The 21991-nt window shown below is 36.6% G+C and overlaps 1 protein-coding gene and 1 long non-coding RNA gene across 4 annotated transcripts in view; one reads left to right on the top strand and one right to left on the bottom strand.

Moving 5' to 3' along the window:
* LOC126930283 (uncharacterized) overlaps positions 1-3474 on the top strand; it is a 47721-nt gene extending 44247 nt beyond the window's left edge. For both annotated transcript variants that reach the window (XR_007717552.1, XR_007717553.1), the window contains exon 5: positions 3248-3474. This is a non-coding gene — a long non-coding RNA (uncharacterized LOC126930283). The remainder of the gene's footprint in view (positions 1-3247) is intronic.
* The window catches only part of LOC126929750 (calcium-binding mitochondrial carrier protein SCaMC-1-like), a 72942-nt gene that overhangs the window by 21440 nt on the left and 29511 nt on the right, over positions 1-21991 (bottom strand). Inside the window, exons 5-6 of one of the 2 annotated variants that reach the window (XM_050746418.1) lie at positions 9318-9476; positions 5745-5897 (exon numbers count right to left, since the gene is read on the bottom strand). In XM_050746418.1, the coding sequence (XP_050602375.1) occupies positions 5745-5897; positions 9318-9476 (312 nt within the window). The remainder of the gene's footprint in view (positions 1-5744; positions 5898-9317; positions 9477-21991) is intronic. The other variant, XM_050746423.1, reaches the window with a different exon arrangement.

Genomic DNA, 21991 nt, shown 5'->3' with positions numbered 1-21991 from the left:
GAGGTAACCTAAATGTCCATTGATGAATAAATGGTTAAAGAAAATGTGGTATATAATGGAATATTACAACAGAATACATACAATCCATACGATGGAATATTATTTAGTCTTTAAAAAGAAATAAATCCTGCCACTTACAACAGGGATGAACCTGGAGGACATTACGCTAAGTGAAATGAACCAAATGCAGAAAGACAAATACTACACAATCTTACTTATATGTGGAATCGAAAATAGTCAAACTCACAGAAGCAGAGAGTAGAATGATGATTGCAAGGGCCTGGGAGGAGGCAGAAATGGGAAGACATTGGTCAAAGGGTACAAAGTTTCAGTTATTCAAAGTTAATCAGTTCTGGAGATTTAACGTGCAACACTGTGAATATGGTTAACAACAATGTATTGTACACTTGAAATTTTGCTAAGAGAATAGATCTTAAAGGTTCTCATCACACATTTCCAAAAAGAAGCTGGTTATGATGTGAAACGATGGGCATGTTAATTGGCTTGATTTTGATTATCACCTCACAATGTACAGGTATATCAAATCATCAAGTTGTATACCTTAAATATACAACTTTTTAATTGTCAGTTATACCTCAATAAAGCTGTACGGGGAAAGAACAGGCAAAAAAAGATATAAGAAATAATAATAAAAATAAATAAATAAAAGAAAGAAATAATAGCATCCCTTGATGCCAAAGAATTAGATAGTATTTTTTTTTTAAGCTAAAAGTTTACCAGGAAATTTTTTACCCTTCATGGTGACATTTCTAAAATGGTTTGTGTGAAGAAAAGAGTTAATATAGCAGGACTGAAACTGCTATCTTTAGAAAAGACTGCCCTCAAAGTTGGCCCTTGGCTGGTGTTTGGTAACTTGGATTTGGGAAGGGTTCCCATCATTCCCTGATAAGAATGGCTCGCTGTGCCTAAACTTTTTATGCAAGCAATATTATTTGAGCTGAATATCTGCTTTCCTTGTGGGAGTCTGAAATATTGGAACATGCCATGCAGAGGGTACTTACGTGACCAACCCCAGTGAAACCTTGGGCACTAAGTCTCTAATGGGATAGACATTTCATGTGTTATTATAACTCATTGCTGGAGGATTTAAGCATGTGGAATGTGACTCTATGGGACACTTGAAAGCTTACATCTGGTTTCCTCTGGTCTTCACCCTATGCACCTTTTCTCTTTGGCAATTTTGCTTTGTATCCTTTCACTGTAATGAATTGTAGCCACACGTGTGACTATACACTGAGTCCTGTGAGTACTCCTAGCAAATCACTGAACCTGGGGGTGGTTTTGCAGACCCTGACAATCTAAAATATCTGTTAATTTTTTAGACATTTTTTCCAGCTGAACACATGACAATTGACATTCACATTTGCCACACATTTCCACGGGTTATGTTTTATGTACAATTCCACACATGCCAGTATAAGGCCCTCTTTTCTCTCCTAGCTGCAAGTAAGTAAAAGTGCCCATTATGTTAAAGATATAGCCTTGTCTATTACAAAAAAAAAAAAAATAGAAAATGCATATAAATGCTTGTGTCAGATATTGTTCTAGGCACTTTATATACATGTTAATTCACTTAATTCCCACAACAACTCTAATCATTATTTCTTCTATTTTAAGTTAAGGAACATGTAAGAAAACTGAAGCACACAGAGGTTAAGAAGCTTGCTGTATTTTGCATAGCTAGCAAGTGGTAGAGCTAGGATTTGAACTTAGAAAGCTTGGTTCCAGTGCCAGACCTTAAGTATTACCCTATAAAATCTCCCTTTTGAGTAAATCACTCGTAAACTTTGGTATTCAACTACTATTAATCATAATTTACAAATCTCAGTTAACCACTTAAAGCCACACTGATATGTCCTACCAGTCTGATTGAGGACCTATACTCTAACATAGTATTAGAAACATTGTCCCAAGGTAGAAGAACTGGGACCAAGGACAGGATTCTGACTCTGACTGTATTGCCAACTAAATGTGTCACTTCAAGTAATTTATCTTCTCTTGCCTCAATTTTTACATCTATAAAATAATGACACTAGGCTCTTAGTAATACTCAGTGATGTGCTGGCACTATTCTGGGAATGATGCTATGGTCCCTATTCTAAAGAATCATACTATTTTTCTAGAAGACATTGTTTAAAACATAGGTTTTAAAAGAGAGGACACAAACTGGTTAAGTGGCAGAGGCTGCTGGTGGTATCCCAAGAATCAATCTTCCTTTTTTCCTAAGAAACAAAAATTTACAGTTGTACATATTGTTTCCCAGCTAAAGACTATATAATTAGATTCCTTTCAACTAGATGCGTTCATGTGTCCAAGTTTTGGTTTATAATATATAAGCATAAGTATTGTATGTCACTTTGTGGAAGTGTCCTGCATGGAAGGGGACATGCCCTTCTTTGCTTCTTCCCCTAGTTGTTGCATAAAACTTACATGTCATTGCTGGAGTTCCAGCTCAGACTCATGGAGACAAGGATCATACTCTACAGATGGTAAACAGTGAGCTGGATGCAAGTGAGTTTCTTTTCACCTTCAAGGCACTTCCATACCAGTCCTAAATTCCCTATCCTCAGACTTTGTGAGAAAGAAAGAAATTTCTATCTTATTTAAGTCACTATTGTTTGGAGTTTTCTGTCACATGCATCTAAACCTAATTCTAGTTTACATAAGTGGTACAAGCAATAAATATACTAGGGCAGAAAGAGCAGACACCGAAATAGGTTACTTCTCCGGAAGGGAAAGACTTCAGTTCTTGAAATAATTTAGATATGTTAAAAGGAGAAAAAGGGTAACTCAACTAGAAAGAAAGTGTGAGCAAAATCAAGGAGACAGGAAAAGCACAACTTGTTAAGGAATAACAAAAAAATTCTTTTACTTGAAAAGCAATACTTGTCAAGCAGCAGTACTGGACATGTTAAGTATGGATAATGCTGGGATAAGAACTTTATACAGGGTCCAAGAAGTAAAATACAACCTATATTACAACTTATTTTACCTCACCCCATGCAACACTCCTCCCATGATAAGGTGCTCTGCTATGGGTTAAGGAAAAAAACTGAGTCCTCAGGAAAAATCTAGGGAAGTGAAAAGTGGGTTAACCAGAGAAGGTAGGGCTTCTAGACAGTGAGGAAACAAATGAGATTATATTAATAAATAAAATTGGGCAGCAGCAACTTCTGGTTTTTGCATCTTCTGTGGCATTCCTTTCATTCTCTTTTTCCCCCATAAGGTGGTGTGCCCTTGGAAAGCTATCAGGAATCAGGATGGGTCCTAAGGGAGCAGAAGTATGAAATGGACTACTTCAGTCTGCCTCTAATCAAGCTTGGCACTAAATAGAGAAAAGGATGTCCTTTGTTGCAGATTTTGATCCACTCCAGCTCATCAGGGTTGAAGACAAGAAAGAAATTTGAAACCAAAGTCCTGTTAGTAATAAACAGTACATTTACCTGGAGTGTCCTTTATGCCACCTGTGTATCACCATAAATAGTGAGGATGACATACTGATGATTTACGGTACAGGCCATTTTTTTTCCATCTGTGCCTTACCTCACAAATAACAACATGCATATTCCTAGTAATAATCATGAATATACACACTGGTATGCTTCTTTTATACTTTGCAACATAGTTTTCTTTTTTGTTTTTTAAAGAAACAGGGTCTCACTCTGTCACCCAGGATGGATTGCAGCTGCACAATCACATCCCACTGCAGCCTCAAACTTCTAGTGCCAAGAAATCCTCCCACCTCAGCCTCCCAAGTAGCTGGGAATACAGGAGTGTGCCTCCAAATCTGGCCAATTTTATTTTTATTTTTTATAGAAACAGGATCTCACTATGTTGCCTAAGCTGGTCTTGAATTCCTGGGCCTAAGTGATCCCCTCATCTCAGCCTCCCAAAGTGCTGGGACTATAGATGTGAGCCACTGTGCCTGGCCTAAATTGATATTTGCATTTAAATAAACACTTCTTAAATTTTAATATCTAGTTTTGATAGAATGTAAGATCTAGAAGGCCAAACACAGTATTTATCTTGTTCTTTCATGTATTCCCAGACATGGGACCTAGCTAGCACATGGTAGGCACACAATAAATATTTAGATATATGAAACTGCCAGAGTTCAAAACCTATTGAAAACAAGATTTTATAGATCTACATGCTGCCTGATATCACTTTAAATTCATAACTACTGACTTCAACTGCACCTTTGCTGCCAGAAATCTTATTATGTTTCCTCAATCCATTTGCTCTTCCACTCTCCTAGAAGACTATTTCATACCCTCTGTTTCTTCAAACATCCAACATGTCCTTGCTTCCCATTTCATGGAAGAAACTGAAGCACTAGGAAAAATGCTTCCACAAACCTGCTATGACTGTGTCCACATAGTAGCACTTCTGTAACTATGGATAAAATGCTTCACCAAAGTCAAACCCGTCCATGACCATTAGCTCCCATCTCCTCTCACCCACTCAAAGATTTAAGGACAATCCCCTACCAACACTCCCCTCCTTTCCTGTATTATCACTTGTACCCCCTCCCGTGGATTATTCTCCTAAGCATACAAACGTTGCCTCTTCAATTTCTAGAAAAACATTCTCTTAATCCCATACCTTCTCCAGTTACCATTGCATTTCCCTTCTCTTCACAGCAAAAATCCTTGAAAGAGTTATCAATTTCTATTTCCAATTTCTATCCTCTTTTCCCCATAGCCATTGTCACCACATGGCATACCGTATATTTCACTTCTTTAGTTATTGTCTCCTCCTACCTATATTCTAATACAATTCTGACAAAGGAAGTCGGGTTTTTGTTGTTTGGTTGGTTGGTTGGTAGGTTTCCTGTTTTATTTGCTATGACACTTCCATCACCTAGAAAAGAAGCTGATCACACTAAGTATTCAAGAGAAATTAGTTAATAAAAGAAATACTTGCTGAATGAGTAAGTCAATCCCCACTTAAGTAAGAGATGCATGTTTTTAAGATGTGCATGCATTACAACTAAGTCCAGAGTCCTACTCATCCATCTACTTGCTTTTCAACTGTTTGGGTTGGAAAAGGATATGATCATTCTTTAATATTTTCTTAAAATGTTGAGGTTCTGGTGACCTTATAAACAAGAGTCTGCAAAATAAGCTATTTAATGCTATATGCTATAAAAATGTTTAAAGAAAGGAGAATTACTACAAGATTTTACAGTGAAGATGGAAAACTTGAGAGGCACCCAGAGCACTCTTGGACTCTTATATGATGCTAATATCTTATAATATTTGAAAATAGACATATCTCATCTCAAAGTGAATAATTTAAATGAGATTAACAAATTTTAAAATTCAATGCATTTTTTTCATCTCTTCACTTGACTAAATTAAGATGTTGATCCTCTATATTCATTAACAAATGAACTGAAATTTCTGTAAAATTTTCAAATTGTTCAAAGATAAAATCAATGATGAAATGTTTTGTGAAGACTTCCTACACTGACATTGAAATTAAAAGATATACTAAAAGACATCAGTTATAATATAGAGTAATTTATGGAACTTCTCTTGTAAACCATAGCAATATGAAAACACAAAAAATCAAATGAGAATACACAGTCATTAATATTTACATTGAAAACTACTGCTTGTACACACTCCAGTTTTCTCTTTCATGAGAATATGAATTTTTGAAAATTAAATTTAAAATCTGATTTTTGTTTAAAATTCCACAGACAAAAATGTTGTTACCTGTTCATAGGCCCCAACCTTGAGTGCCGTCTCTGGTGCAATTTTTAAAACATTTACACCATTTCCTCGCCAAAGGGAAAAAATTCCTCCTTCTTTTACCAACTGCTCAAGGCCACTAATCAATCTCATTTTCCTTGACTTTAAACTATGAACCTATAAATAAATAGCACATTTATTTACTTTTCAATTCATTTTGCTGGCTTTATGGTATTGGTATTGCTATTGCTAATAAAAATAAATATACATTATGCATAAATTCATGATTTTCAACAGTTTTAATTTTCCCTCAGAGACATCTAAAACTGATATGTTAATATTTTCTTGTGCCAAAATACATACTTTAATCTAACACATCAAAGAAAAAAGGACAACTTAAAAAAACAGAAATAACTTAATTACCAGAGAATTTTAGCATAAACAAGATATGTTGATGGTACAAATATACTACAAGATTATTAAAGAGTGCATTGATATATGCAATGAGAAAAGGATAAATGAAAATACATCAAACTTTCAACAGTGGATATTCCTGGGTGGCAAGGTGTTATGGGTTAACATGTGTCTCCCAAAATTTGTATGTTGAAGTCCTAATCCTCATTCCCTCAGAATGTGACCTAGAGACAGGGTCTTTAACCAGTTAAAGTGACATCATTAGGGTGTGCCCTACTCTGACTGGCATCCTTATGAAAGGAAATTTGGACACAGAGACATGACACACACAGAGAGGAAACAATGTGAAGAGATAGAGAGGACCGCCTTCTGCAAGCCTAGGAAAGAGACCTGGAACAGATTCTCTCTCACACCCCTCAAAAGGAACCAACCCTGCCGACACCTTGATTTTCGATTTCTAGCCTCCAGAACCAAGACAATAAGTTTCTGTTATTTAAGCCAGTCAGTTTGCAGAACTTTGTTACAGCATCCCTAACAACCTCATACATGAGGAGTACAGGTCATTTTCATGTCTTCCTTTATCCTTTTCTGTGTTTTCCCATTTTTCTAGTGTGTTATAATAAGAAAAAATGCTATTTTTAAGAAAGTAAAGTTAAATGTTAATAAAATGCCCTCCTGCCTATAAAGTAAGAGAAAAATCATGGGAGAACAAGGCAAAATGAACATTATCTTCTGTGGGTAGAACAAATTTAGAAAAAAATTTGGTAAAATATGTATAGCCTTAAAAATGTTCATATTATTACTTAAACTAGGAATTTTTTAAACAAGTAATCTTAAATATGAAAAAAGATTAATAAATAGTGGTGTTCATCATAAAATTATGAATAATTGCTTTAAAAAAGGAGGAGTAAAAACCACCTACAGGTCTGTGGATCAGAAAAAGTGATTAAAGTATCAAAAATTCCAACCCAGGGCTCTCTGACTGTAAAGTCTCTGCTCACGAACCATATTAAACTACCTCTGACCACAATACATATCTTCCTCTATTTCACAGAATTCTTTTCCAGTTGTGTGAAGCTCACACAATAATACCTCTATCAATAGAGTGCACAAGTTCTAATGAACCCATTTTCACTGTCAAATATAAGGATAAATGAAAGCCAAGAGATCCAACCCAGAATAGCATAAAAGGGCAGTGACTCCTTCCTGCTTTCCCTTCCTTCCTTTGTTTCTCATTATAGTACTCTCCTCACCCCACTTCTAACTCGCTTGTATCTATCATCTTCCCTCCTCTTTTTTCCCCTGTTTTCCTTATCTTTTTTATGTTTCTCTCTCCCATCCTCTTCCTACTCTTCTCTATCCACCTCCCTTACTCCTTTCTCTTTTTTCACTCTTTTCAGATCCCCCATTTGCTCCGTCCCTAATCCACTGACTCTTTTCCATGCCCTCAGAGAACTGATTACCCCTACCCTGTGTCCTTACAATAGCCATAAATATAATTTTCTATCTTGCACACAGTGATTATGTACAATTAATTGACAATTATTGTTTTCAATATTATCATCATCATCATGTAGATATGTTGTTTGTATCTCTGTAAGGTCCTGGAGTATAAGAAATATGCTTTTTCATCTTTGTATTTTTAGTGCCTAGCATATGACAGGCGCATGACAAATACATTGTCGTTATTTTTACTCTTGGTCCCTTTTCCATGTTTCTCATCTCCCTACATGTCTCTATCTCTGTGTAGCATTGTATGTCTGTATCTTTCTCCTTTAAACTTCATTATTTAATTTTCTGACAGGCATAGTTATTGAGGAAGCTGTTTTATATTTCCACTTGCAATACAGAATTTTCAACTCCTGCTCTTACCTAAGGACTGACTGAACTGAGTCACCTATCTGAAAAGAATATAGATCACAGATGGAATCAAACATGCGGAAGGATGGTGGGTTGTGTGTCTTACTGTCTAATGCCATTCAAAGTATATTCCCTACACGTAGCCCACTGAATTAAAGGTTTATCTCCACGGGATGCATTAAGCAGAATCTCACCCTATATTTATGTAAGAAATATTAGGCATACGGGGAAATAGTATTTACTCCCCTTGGTACTCCCACAGTACTATGTGCATCATCTGTCTGGGTAGATAGCACTTATATCACATTTTATTATTACCTATCTAACTAACTATTGTCCAAGAAAGCTTGTAAATTCTCTAAGGACAAAAACTACATCTAACATTTTCCTATAGTCTCTAATGCCTATTAAAGCAGCTAGTACATAATTGACCCTAAATAAATACATGTGGAATTAGTGAATGAAGTGTTTCCCCCGCAAAAGCTATCCTTCTAACAACCTATATTTTCCATAAATGATATATTTATGTAAGTTTAATTCCTAATTAAGATAAATCATTTTTCAGAATGAGGCAAGAGTATAAACTAAATAGTTCTTAAACATGTGACATTAAACTTATGACACAATTAATTCACTTTATGTAATAACTGTTCATAATCCATTACTAAAATGTCACCATTACCAAAAAGCAAAAGATAGTAAAACACCCACTTATGTAAATTTAATTTGAAATTTAAGTTCATTAGGTTGTGGATTATCAATTTTTATATCCTTGCAGAGAAAGTATTCCGCAAATATCAAATTTTAGTTGTGGATTCTACTTATGATAATTAACACATTAAGCCATGCACTATTTTATAACTACTGTTGAAAATCCATTTTCAATGAAGGAAATGTAATTAAACAAAATATAATAATAAACTGTAAACAACTTATTTTCTGCCTCTTGGAAATATTCTTAGTAATTAAATGGTAGAATAGAACCATGCTATTATGTTGGTGCCAAGGTTAGAGATAACCAATACAAAGTCTAATGATATCTTCTCATTTCTTTCATAAATTTAGCTAATTTTTTGAAAAGATTCTAATAGAGCAGTTCTATTATTGTTTAAAATAAAAACTGATTTGAATACACAGTAGCTTATTTAAGAAAATTAAGAAATCTTTTAATATTGAAAACTAGCATTTACATTTTCAGGAAAATGTAAACTTTTAATGAGAAGCAGTATGTGCCAAAACACTTTTTAAAACCTTTTTTGAAAGCTGCCAAAGACTTTTCAAGTTACTTTAACTCTTAAAGGGTAGGTAAGGTGAGCAAAAAACCTGCATCATGACTTTCAAGCGGTCTAAAGGTGCTGTGAATGTCCGTGCAACCGCGCTAGCTATTCCTGCTGACACCAAACGCTTCCACCAATCTCCAGACTGCTTTTCTTGTTCGGTAAATTCATCTGGAATAGCTATACTCTCTCCTATGTCAATTAACTGATAAATAGGAAGAATAATTAGACAATAAAGAAAAGTGTAAACACTTGATAAATTATAAGGATAGCTTTCTACAAGGACCAAGGATAACTTTTTACAAGGACCAAAAATCCAAAGATTTTTTTATACCACCTCCTGTTACTAAGATCAACAATTTTCTTAGCACCTATACTACATAAAATGATTTTTAATAAGGCATTGACATATCGATTTAATGTAAAATCAATTAAATTAGAGCAATTATTAATTTTAAATTCTCAAACTATTTAGTTAATCTGTTCTATGAAAAATGTAAACCCTGAGTACATGGATCACATCCAAGCCACTCACCACAGTGTCTGCCACATACTAGGCAAGGAGTAAATAATAAATATTCCCTCTTTTATTTCAAATTCTCTCAAACTCCTTTAATCACTTAAACCTAAGTCAAAATTCAAGAGTAGCATGTTATATGATTTGATTAAATTTCTTTATTATTTGCATTGACTCTTTCTTCAAATGTCAGTTTCCTTTTTAAAAGTCTACACTCCTACCACGTTTGCATTTTAGTTTCTTTTCAGTGATCATACTTGCTTTTGACAAGATGATCGATTTTTTCGCAATGTTGAGGCAATGTGGTTTAGTGCAGAAGTTAGTTTCTGCCCTCTAGGAATTAACAGAGTAATAAAAGAGACAGGAAAGGAAACAAAGCAATTATAATACAGAGAAAATAAGTACAATAACAACAGTAGCAAATAAAGGTGTCTTCAGAAGACAGTATAGAGGCTCGAGGCAGAGCAAGAAGGCAGAAGACTCTACCCATCATCCGCCTGCAAGGACACCAATTTAACAACCATCTACCCAGATAAAACACCTTTGTAAGAACCAAAAATCAGATGAGCCCTCATAGTACCTGATTTTAGCTTTGTATCACTGAAAGAGGCACTGAAGAGATAGAAAACACAGCCTAAAATCACTGGCAAAAATCCCTCCTACAACCCCCCAACAGTGGTGGCAAGGTACGGAGAGGGTCTCTGGGCACTGGGGGAGGGGGAGCACAGCAATTGTGAGGCATTAAACTCAGTGCTGTCCTGTTAAAGCAGAAAGGAAAAGCAGACTGAACTCAGTGGACATCCACTCACGGAGGGAATAAGATGTGTGTGTGTGTGTGTGTGTGCGCGCACACGCGCACATGCGCGCATACACGTGTTTTTGAGACAGAGTCTCACTCTGTTGCCCAGGCTGGAGTGCAGTGGTGTGATCACGGCTCACTGCAGCTTCAACCTTCCTGGGCTCAGGTGATCCTCCCACTTCAGCTTCCCAAGTAGCTAGGACCACAGGCATGCGCCACCACGTCTGGCTAATTTTTGTATTTTAGTAGAGATGGGGTTTCACCATGTTGCCCAGACTGGTCTCAAACTCCTGGGCTCAAGCAATCCTCCCATCTTGGCCTCCCAAAGTGCTGGGATTACAGGTGTGAGCAACTATGCCCCTCCAGAGGGAGCATTTAAACAAGGCCTAGCCAGAGGAGAAGTGTTAACAGTGGTATACAAGAAACAGGGAAAGGATTCCCTATTTAATAAATGGTGCTGGGAAAATTGGCTAGCCATAAGTAGAAAGCTGAAACTGGATCCTTTCCTTACTCCTTATATGAAAATTAATTCAAGATGGATTAGAGACTTAAATGTTAGACCTAAAACCATAAAAACCCTAGAACAAAACCTAGGTAATACCATTCAGGACATAGGCATGGGCAAGGACTTCATGTCTAAAACACCAAAAGCAACAGCAGCAAAAGCCAAAATTGACAAATGGGATCTCATTAAACTAAAGAGCTTCTGCACAATAAAAGAAACTACCATCAGAGTGAACAGGCAACCTACAGAATGGGAGAAAAATTTTGCAATCTACTCATCAAAGGGCTAATATCCAGAACCTACAAAGAACTCAAACAAATTTACAAGAAAAAAGCAAACAACCCCATCAAAAAGTGGGCAAAGGATATGAACAGACACTTCTCAAAAGAAGACATTCATACAGCCAACAGACACATGAAAAAATGCTCATCATCACTCACCATCAGAGAAATGCACATCAAAACCACAATGAGATACCATCTCACACCAGTTAGAATGGCCATCATTAAAAAATCAGGAAACAACAGGTGCTGGAGAGGATGTGGAGAAATAGGAACACTTTTACACTGTTGATGGGACTGTAAACTAGTTCAACCATTGTGGAAGACAGTGTGGCGATTCCTCAAGGATCTAGAACTAGAAATACTATTTGACCCAGCCATCCCATTACTGGGTATATACTCAAAGAATTATGAATCATGCTGCTATAAAGACACATGCACACGTATATTTATTGCGGCACTATTCACAATAGCAAAGACTTGGAATCAACCCAAATGTCCATCAGTGACAGACTGGATTAAGAAAATGTGGCACATATACACCATGGAATACTATGCAGCCATAAAAAAGGATGAGTTTGTGTCCTTTGTAGGGACATGGATGCAGCTGTAAACCAGCATTCTCAGCAAACTATTGCAAGAACAGAAAACCAAACACCGCATGTTCTCACTCATAGGTGGGAACTGAACAATGAGATCACTTGGACACAGGAAGGGGAACATCATACACCGGGACCTATTGTGGGGAGGGGACAGTGGGGAGGGATAGCATTAGGAGATATACCTAATGTAAATGACGCGTTAATGGGTGCAACACACCAACATGGCACATGTATACATATGTTACAAACCTGCATGTTGTGCACATGTACCCTAGAACATAAAGTACAATAAAAAAGAGGGAGATTTATAGCATTAAATGCCCACACCAAAAAGTTACAAAGATCTCAAATTAACCACCTAGCATCACAACTAGAAGCAATAGAGAAGCAAGAGCAAACCAACCCCAAAGTTAGCAGAAGACAAGAAACAATCAAAATCAGAGCTGAACTCAAGGAGACTGAGACACAAAAAACCATATAAAAGATCGACAAATTCAGGGGTTGGTTTTTGAAAAAATTAATAAGATAAATAGGCCACTAGTCAGTCTAATAAAGCAGAAGAGAGAAGATCCAAATAAACACAATTAGAAATTACCAAGGGGATGTTACCACCGACTCCACAGAAATACAAACAACCATGAGAGACTACTACAAACACTTCCATGCACACAAACTAGAAAACCTAGAAGAGATGGATAAATTCCAGGACGGATACATATACTAAGGACTGAACCAGGAAGAAATGGATTCCCTGAACAGGCCAATAACAAGCTCTGAAACTGAAACCAAAGCAGTAATAAATAGCTTACTAACCCCCAAGCCCCCAAAAAAGCCTAGGACCAGAAGGATTCACAGTCAAATTCTACCAGATGTACAAAGAAGAGCTGGTACCATTCTTACTGAAACTTTTCCAAAAAATTGAGAAAGAGGGATTCCTCCTGAACTCATTCTAGGAAGCCAGCATCTTCCCAATACCAAAACCTGGCAGAGACACAATAATAAAAGAAAACATCAGGCCAATATCCTTGATGAAAATTGATGCAAAAATCCTCAACAAAATACTTGCAAACGGCCAGGCACAGTGGCTCATGCCTGTAATTCCAGCATCTGGGGAGGCCAATGTGAGCAGATCACTTGAGCTCAAGAATTTGAAACCAACCTGGACAACATGGCAAAATCACATCTCTACCCACTGATCCCCCCACCAAAAAAAAAAAAAAATAGCCAGGTACAGTGACACACACCTGTGTTCCAAGGTACTGAGGAGGCTGAGGTAGGAAAATTGCTTGAGCCCAGGAGGACGAGGCTGCAGTAAGCCAAGATCACACCACTGCACTCCAGCCTGGGTGACAGAGTGAGACTCTGTCTCTAAAACTATATATATATTTGCAAATTGAATCCAGCAGCACATCAAAAAGTTAATCCACCATGATCAAGTAGGCTTTATCCCAGGGATGCAAGGTTGGATCAATATATGCAAATCAATAAATATGATTCATCATATAAACAGAACTAAACACAAAAACCACACAATTATCTCAATAGATACAGCAAAGGCATTTGACAAAATCCAACATCGTTTCATATTAAAAACTCTCAATAAACTAGGCATATAAGAAACATACTTTAAAATACAAATTATTGCACTTGTACAAAGAAAAGCTGGTACTATTCCTGCTAAAATTCTAAGAGCCACCTACAACAAACCTACAGCCAACATCATACTGTTTGGGCAAAATCTGGAACCATACCCCTTGAAAATTGACACAAGACAAAGATACCCTCTCTCGCCACTCCTATTCAACACTGTACTGGAAATCCTAGCCAGAGCAATGAGACAAGAGAAAGAAATCAAGGACTTCCAAATAGGAAGAGGGGAAGTCAAACTATCCCTGTTTGCAGATGACATGATGCTACATATAGAAAACCAAAAGTCTCAGCCTAAAAGCTCCTTGAGCCGATAAACAACTTTGGCAAAGTCTTAGGATATAGAATAAATGTACAAAAATCACTAGCACTCCTATAAACCAACAGCATCCAACACAAGAGTGGAATCAGTAATACAATAATGTTCTCAATTGCCACAAAAAGAACAAAATACCTAGGAATATAGCTAACCAGGGAGGTGAAAGATCTCTACAATTAGAATCACAAAACACTGCTCAAAGAAATGAGACAACACAAACAATAGAAAAACATTCATGGTCATGGATAGGAAGAATCAATCTTGTTAAAATGGCTATACTGCCCAAAAGAATTTACAGATTCAAAGCTATTAATATCAAACTACCAATGACATTCTTCACAGAACTAGAGAAAAACCATTTTAAAATTCATATGGAACCAAAAAAGAGCCTACATAGTCAAGACAATCCTAAGCAAAAAGAACAAAGATCGAGGCATCATGTTACCCAACTTCAAACTATACTACTGGGCTCTAGTAATCAAACAGCAAGGCACTGGTACATAAACAGACATATAGACCAAGGGAACAGAATAGAGAGCCCAGAAATAAGGATACACACCTACAACCATCCTGATCTTTGAAAAAGTTGACAAAAACAAGCAATGAGGAAAGGACTCCCTATTCAATAAATGGTTCTGGGATAACTGACTAGCCATGTGCAAAAGATTGAAACTGGATCCCTTCTTTACACCATATACAAAAATCAACTTGAGATGAATTAAAGATTTTAAATGTAAAACATAAAACTATAAAAATCCTGGAAGATAACCTAAGAAATACCATTCTGGACATAGGGGGCAAAGACTTCATGACAAAGACACCAAAAGCAATTGCAACAAAAGCAAACATTGACAAATGGGATCTAATTAAACTAAAGAGCTTCGGCACAGCAAAAGAAACTTATCAACAGAGTAAACAGACAACCTACAGAATGGGAAAAGTATTTGCAAACTATATATCTGACAAAGGTCTAATATCCAGCATCTATGAGGAACTTAAACAAATTTACAAGAAAAAAAATATATAACCTCATTAAAAAGTGTATAAAGGACATGAACAGGCACTTTTCAGAAGAAGACATACATGCAGCCAACAAGCATATGAAAAAATGTTCAATATCAGTGATATGGTTTGGCAGTGTCCCTACCCAAATGTCAACTTGAATTGTATCTCCCGGAATTCCCATGTGTTATGGGAGAGACCCAAGGGGAGGTAATTGAATCATGGGGGCTGGTCTTTCCCATGCTATTCTTGTGATATTGAATAAGTCTCACAAGATCTGATGGGTTTATCAGGGGATTCCACTTTTGCTTCTTCCTCATTTTCTCTTGCCACTGCCATTTAAGAAGTGCCTTTCACCTCCCACCATGATTCTGAGGCTTCTGCAGCCATGTGGAACTGTAAATTCAATTAAACCTATTTTTCTTCCCAGTCTCGGGTATCTCTTTATCAGCAGTGTGAAAAAGCACTAATACAGTAAATTGGTAGCAGTAGAGTGGGGCATTGCTGAAGATACCCAAAAATGTGGAAGCGACTTTGGAACTGGGTAACAGGCAGAGATTGGAACAGTTTGGAGGGCTCAGAAGAAGACAAGAAAATGTGGGAAAGTTGGGAACTTCCTATAGACTTGCTGAACGGCTTTGCCCAAAATGGTGACAGTGATATGGACAATAAGGTCTAGGCTGAGGTGATCTCAGATGGAGATGAAGAACTTGTTGGGAACTGGAGTAAACATGACTCTTGTTATGTATTAGCAAAGAGACTGGAGGCATTTTGGCCCTGCTCTAGAGATTTCTGGAACTTTGAACTTGAGCGAGATGATTTAGGGTATCTGGTGGAAGAAATTTCTAAGCAGCAAAGCATTCAAGAGGTGACTTGGGTGCTACTAAAGGCATTCAGTTTTATAAGGGAAGCAGCACATAAAAGTTTGAAAAATTTGCAGCCTATGTGATAGAAAAGAAAACCCATTTTCTGGGGAGAAACTCAAGCCAGCTGCAGAAATTTGCATAAGTAGCAAGGAGCCTAATGTTAATCCCTAAGACCATGGGAAAAACGTCTGCAGGCCATAGCAGAGACATTCATGGCAGCCCCTCCCATCACAGGCCTGGAGGCCCAGAAGGAAAAAGTGGCTTCCTGGGCCAGACCCAGGGTCCCCATGCTGTGTGCAACCTAGAGACTTGGTACCCTGTGTCCCAGATGCTCCAGCTATGATTGAAAGGGGCCAATATACAGCTCAGACTGTGGCTTCAGAAGGTGGAAACCCCAAGCCTTGGCAGCTTCCATGTGGTGTTGAGCCTGCAGGTGCACAGAAGTCAAGAACTGAGGTTTGGGAACTTCTGCCTAGATTTCAGAAGATGTATGGAAACATTGGGATGCCCAGGCAAAAGTTTGCTGCAGGGGTGGAGCCCTCATGGAGAACCTCTGCTAGGGCACTGTGGAAGGGAAATGTGGGGTCAGAGCCCCCAAACAGAGTCCCTACTGAGGCACTGCCTACTGGAGTTGTGAGAAGAGAGCCACTGTCCTCCAGACCCCAGAATGGTGGATGCACTGACAGCTTGCACTGTGTGCCTGCGAAAGCCACAGATACTCAATGCCAGCCCATGAAAGCAGCTGGGAAGGAAGTTGTACCCTGCAAAGCCACAGGTGCAGAGCTGCCCAAGACCATGGGAACCCACCTCTTACATCAGCATGACCTGGATGTGAGACCTGGAGTCAAAGAAGATCATTTTGGAGTTTTAAAATTTGACTGTCTCACTGGATTTTGGACTTACATGGGCCCTGTAACCCATTTGTTTTGGTCAATTTCTCTGATTTAGAATAGCTGTATTTACCCAATACCTGTACACCCATTGTATCCGGGAAGTCATTAGTTTGCTTTTGATGTTACAGGCTTAGAGGTGGAAGGGACTTGCCTTTTCTCAGATGAGACTGTGGACTGTGGACTTGTAGGTTAATGCTAAAATGTTAAGATTTTAGGGGACTGTTGAGAATGCACGATTGGTTTTGAAATGTGAGGACATAGATTTGGAGGCATCAGGGGCAGAATGATATGGTTTGCCTCTGTCTCTACCCAATTTCAATTTGAATTGTATCTCCCAGAATTTCCACGTGTTGTGGGACGGACCTGGGGGAGGTAATTGAATCATGGGGGCAGGTCTTTCCCGTGTTATTCTCATGATAGTGAATAAGTCTCACAAGATCTGATGGGTTTATTAAGGGTTTCTGCTTTGGCTTCTTCCTCATTTTCTCTTCCCACCACCATGTAAGAAGTGTCTTTCACCTCCTGCCATGATTCTGAGGTCTCCTCAGCCATGTAGAACTGCAAGTCCAATTAACACTTTTTCTTCCCAATCTCGGGTATGTCTTTATCAGCAGTGTGAAAATGAACTAATATAATCACTGATCATTAGAGAAATGAAAATCAAAACCATAATGAGATGCCATCTCACACCAGTCAGAATGGCTATTATTAAAAACTCAAAAAATAACAGATGCTGATGAGGTTGTGGAGAAGAAAGAATGCTTATACACTGCTGGTGGGAATGTAAATTAGTTCAACCCTTGTGAAAGGCAGTGTGGCAATTCCTCAAAGAACTTAAAACAGAACTACCATTCAACCCAGCAATCTCATTACTGGGTATATACCCAAAAGAAAATAAATCATTCTACCATAAAGATACATGCACATGTATGTTCACTGCAGAACTATGCACAATAGCAAAGACATGGAAACAACTTAAATGCCCATCAGTGGCAGATTGGATAAAGAAAATGTGGTACATATATATCATGGAATACTATGCAGCCTTAAAAAACAACAAAATCATATTCTTTGCAGGAATATAGATGGAGCTGGAGGCCAACATCCTTAACAAACTAATGCAGGAAAAGAAAACCAAATACCTCATGTTCTCACTTATAAGTGGGAGCTAAATAATAAGAACCAATGGGCACAAAGAGGACAACAGATACTGGAGCCTACTTGAGGAAGGAGAGTGGGAGAAGAAAGAGGTTCAGGAAAAATAACTGTTGGGTCCTATCTTAGTACCTGGGTGAAAATATGGTCTCTACACCATACCCCCATGACATGAGTTTGCCTATATTAAAAAAATCTGCACATGTACCCCTGAACCTAAAATAAAATTTACAAAAAAGAAATCCGTAACTCCTATAAAAAGAAAGAATACAAATTAAACCTCTACTATATTATCTATTAGGATACATTATCTATTAGGATTAATAGATAGACAAATCAAGAATTTAAATATACATAATAAATATAATAATAAATATTCTCCAAAATATTGGAGCTATATTGCATATTATTCACCAAATGCGGGCATTGAGGTATAAAGAAGAACGAAGTAGAAATATTAGACGTGAAATATATAACTTTACCCACTGATGGAATAAATAACCAAATGGCTACAGCCAAACAATGATCAAGTAAAGGAACTCTCCCAGAAAACATCAGGCAGGAAGAAAGGCACAGAGACTAGAAATGAAAAGGTAAGAGACTGTGAAGATAGAACAAGAAAGGAGTCTTTAAAAAGTAGAAAAAATAAATGTCAAGAAAATATAAGAATAACCAACAATTTTCCAAAATTGGAGAGAGATGAAGCACCTCATATTCGGAGGGCTCAGAGAAGATATTTGAGAAAAGCTTACCTAAATGTATTATATACTACATATATATAGAAATTATATATAGATATACATAGATATATATTATATATAATATAGAGATATACATATATAATATATAGATACACATATATTATATATATAATATATGGATATACATAGTTACATATTTATATATATAGGTTTTGTTTTGTTTTATTTTATTATTTTATTTTTTTTTTTTGAGACAAGGTCTCACTCCCATCACCCAGGCTGGAGTGCAGTGGCACTATCATCACTTACTTCGGCCTTCACTTCCTGGGCTCAGATGATTCTCCCACTTCACCTTTCTGACCCTCCTGACCACCATGCCTGGCTAATTTTTGTATTTTTTTGATAGAGGGGTTTCGGCATGCTGCCCAGACTGGCCTCAAACTCCTAAGCCCAAGAGATCTGCCCACCTTGGCCTCCCAAAGTGCTGGTATTACAGGCATGAGCCACCACTCCTGGCCATCCAAATGCATTATAATAAATTTTAAAACATCAAAGATGAGGAGAGAAAAAGTTTTCTAAGTGTTCTGAGATAAAGAACAAATCAGCTGATCCTTGAACAACACAGGTTTGAACTGTGTAGGTCCACTTATACACAGATTTTTTGCAATAAATACTGTTGGCCTTCTGTATCTGTTCATGTCTGCAACCAAACAGATTGAAAATACAGTATTCATAAGATGTGCAATTTGCTGATACCGAAGACTGACTTTTCATATAACAGGTTCTACCAAGGCAACTTCGGGACTAGAGTATGCATGGATTTTGGTATTGACAGCAGGCGTTGAGGGGGAGAGTGGGATCCTGGAACCAATGCCTGTGGATACCTAGGGACAATGTACAAACAAGAATCCAACTCAGGTCATATGGTATAAGAAGGTAATGCAGTAATATTTTCAAACCAATCAATGAAAGAAACTTTTAATCTAGAATTTTAAACAAAAATATCACTTAAAAGCAAAAATACAAGAACAATATTCTCAATTATTGAACATCTCAGCAGACTTAGCACACAAAGACCTTCTTTGAAAACATTCTTGGAAGAGGCACTCCAGCAAACAGAGAAATAAACCCAGGAGAACATTAAAACATAAATGAGAAGCAAGGATAAATAAATAAAGTCAGCTAAAATATATTATTTTTTTAAAAAGGCAAAGATACACACTGTACACATATAACTATATCGAATAAAATCCACTAAAATTCTAGATAGTACCAAGAAAATATGGGTTATGGCAAAAACCAAATGGAAGTAAGAGTATTTTGAAGTATACCTATATTGTTTAGGAGAAGATACAGATTGAACTTGAGAAGAAAAACATCATGAGAGATTGTTAAAAGGAACAACTAATCAAAAAGATATAAAAATCATGAAGATAAATACACGTTAACCACATAGCCTCAAAATATTTTCAGCAACAACCAATGGAACTACAGGAAGAAATAAATTAGCAACTATACTTGCTAATTTTAAAATATTCTTCTCAGAATTTTACAGATCAAACAGAATAAAAATTATAATGCATATAAAATAATAAGCTTTAGCTTAATTGATTTATATAGAAATTTACATCCAACAAGCAAAAAAATATGTATTATTTTTTAGGACACATGCATAGAATATATTTTTTTAAATCGACCATTTAATAGGCTACAAAGGAAGCCACAATAAATTCCCAGGAATCTATATCATACCCTCTACAATCCCTGACTATATTTCAATATCATACATAACAAAAGGATGTCTTTAAAAGGAAACCTTTGGCCAGAAAATTGTGCACACGCATAAAATAAAGATATATCTAATTAATTCTAGGATTAAAGAGGAAATCTCAGAGAGAAATTGTAAAATGAATGGTGCCTGAACGACAATACAAACACCATATATCAAAACATATATGGTATCAGTTGGAGCCTAGGAAAGAAAAACTCGCAGAATACAGGTACCAGTAGTTTGAGAAACACATAAAATATATCCTTCTGTAAACATGAAATGGTGAAAACATGGTAGCACTCTGTGTTAGTCAGGGCTCTCCAGAAAGACAGAACCAATTGGATGGATGGATGGATAGATAGACAGACAGACAGACAGACAGACAGACAGACAGACAGATAGATAGATAGACAGACAGACAGACAGATCGATAGTTTATTGCAGAAATTTATTCATTGGGCTCATGCAATTATGGAGGCTGAGAAGTCCAAGGGTGAGGGGCCACATCTGTGAGAACCTGCTCACTGATGGGGGCTTTCTGCAAATTACCATTCTTGTAGGTCAAAAATAGTTGGATATCAGAAATTTCATATAGTTCATATCATTATACTCATTTTACTGATGAAATTGAAGCACAGACGGATTCAATAACTTGCCCAAGTTACACAGCCAATCAGTCATTGTCAACGTTATAATTTGAGACTAGGAAGTGTAGTTTCAGAGTCTGTCTCTTAACCAGTATGCTATACTGCACTGCTTCTTGGAAATTATCTCCATGGATGCAAAAAAGGCATTTAATAAATCTCATCACTGATTTATCATTAAAAATATATATCTGACTGAAAGTAAAGAGCAGTTGTCCAGGGATAGGTAGAAGAGTAGTGATTAACTGTAAACAAGTACCAGGAATTTTTGGGATAATGGAAATGTTCTAAAAATGGATTATGGTGATTGTTGTACTGTTCTCATAATTTACTAAAATAATTGAATTTATTTGCACTCTTACAATGGGTGAATTTTATGTTATATAAATGTATTTAAATAATTCTATTTTTAAAATTCTGAAAACTTCCTTAGTTTGCTAATAATTATAAGAACAACATAGCAAGCATCATATTTAATAGAAGAAATTTTAGAAGCATTTAAAAAAAATGCTTCATGAATAAAAAACAATGATTGCCATCCCTACTACCATCTAACATAGTACTGAAGATTCTGGCCAAAGATATAAGCTAAAAATATTTTCATGTGGGAACTAAAATAAAAGAAATAAAATCATTAAGAAAATATAAACAAGGCAAAACAAAAGCATTAGGTGGCAAATTGTTATAATAAATAAGAGAGTTCAGCAAAGTACCACATAGAAGATCAAATTACAAAAAGGACTTTCTGAAAGCAGAAATAATCAAGTGGAAAATTTAATAGGAAAGAAGATACATTCACAATAGTGGCAAAATCTATACAGCATCTAAGATTTAACCTAACAAAGAGTACAGAAGACCATTTCAGGGAAAAAAATGTAACACTCTGTTAAATAATATAACAACAGATCTGAATAGAGAATTTGATCATGTTTGTGGATAGAGTAAATTAAAATTATGAAGATACCTATTTTACCCAAATTATTCTATAAATTCAATGCTGCAATGGATTGAATGTTTG

The sequence above is a fragment of the Macaca thibetana genome, chromosome 1 (genome assembly GCF_024542745.1).
Source record: "Macaca thibetana thibetana isolate TM-01 chromosome 1, ASM2454274v1, whole genome shotgun sequence".
Classification (NCBI taxonomy): Eukaryota; Metazoa; Chordata; class Mammalia; order Primates; family Cercopithecidae; genus Macaca; species Macaca thibetana.
Note: the sequence above shows the minus strand (reverse complement) of the source record. Positions and strands in the feature narration are given on the sequence as shown.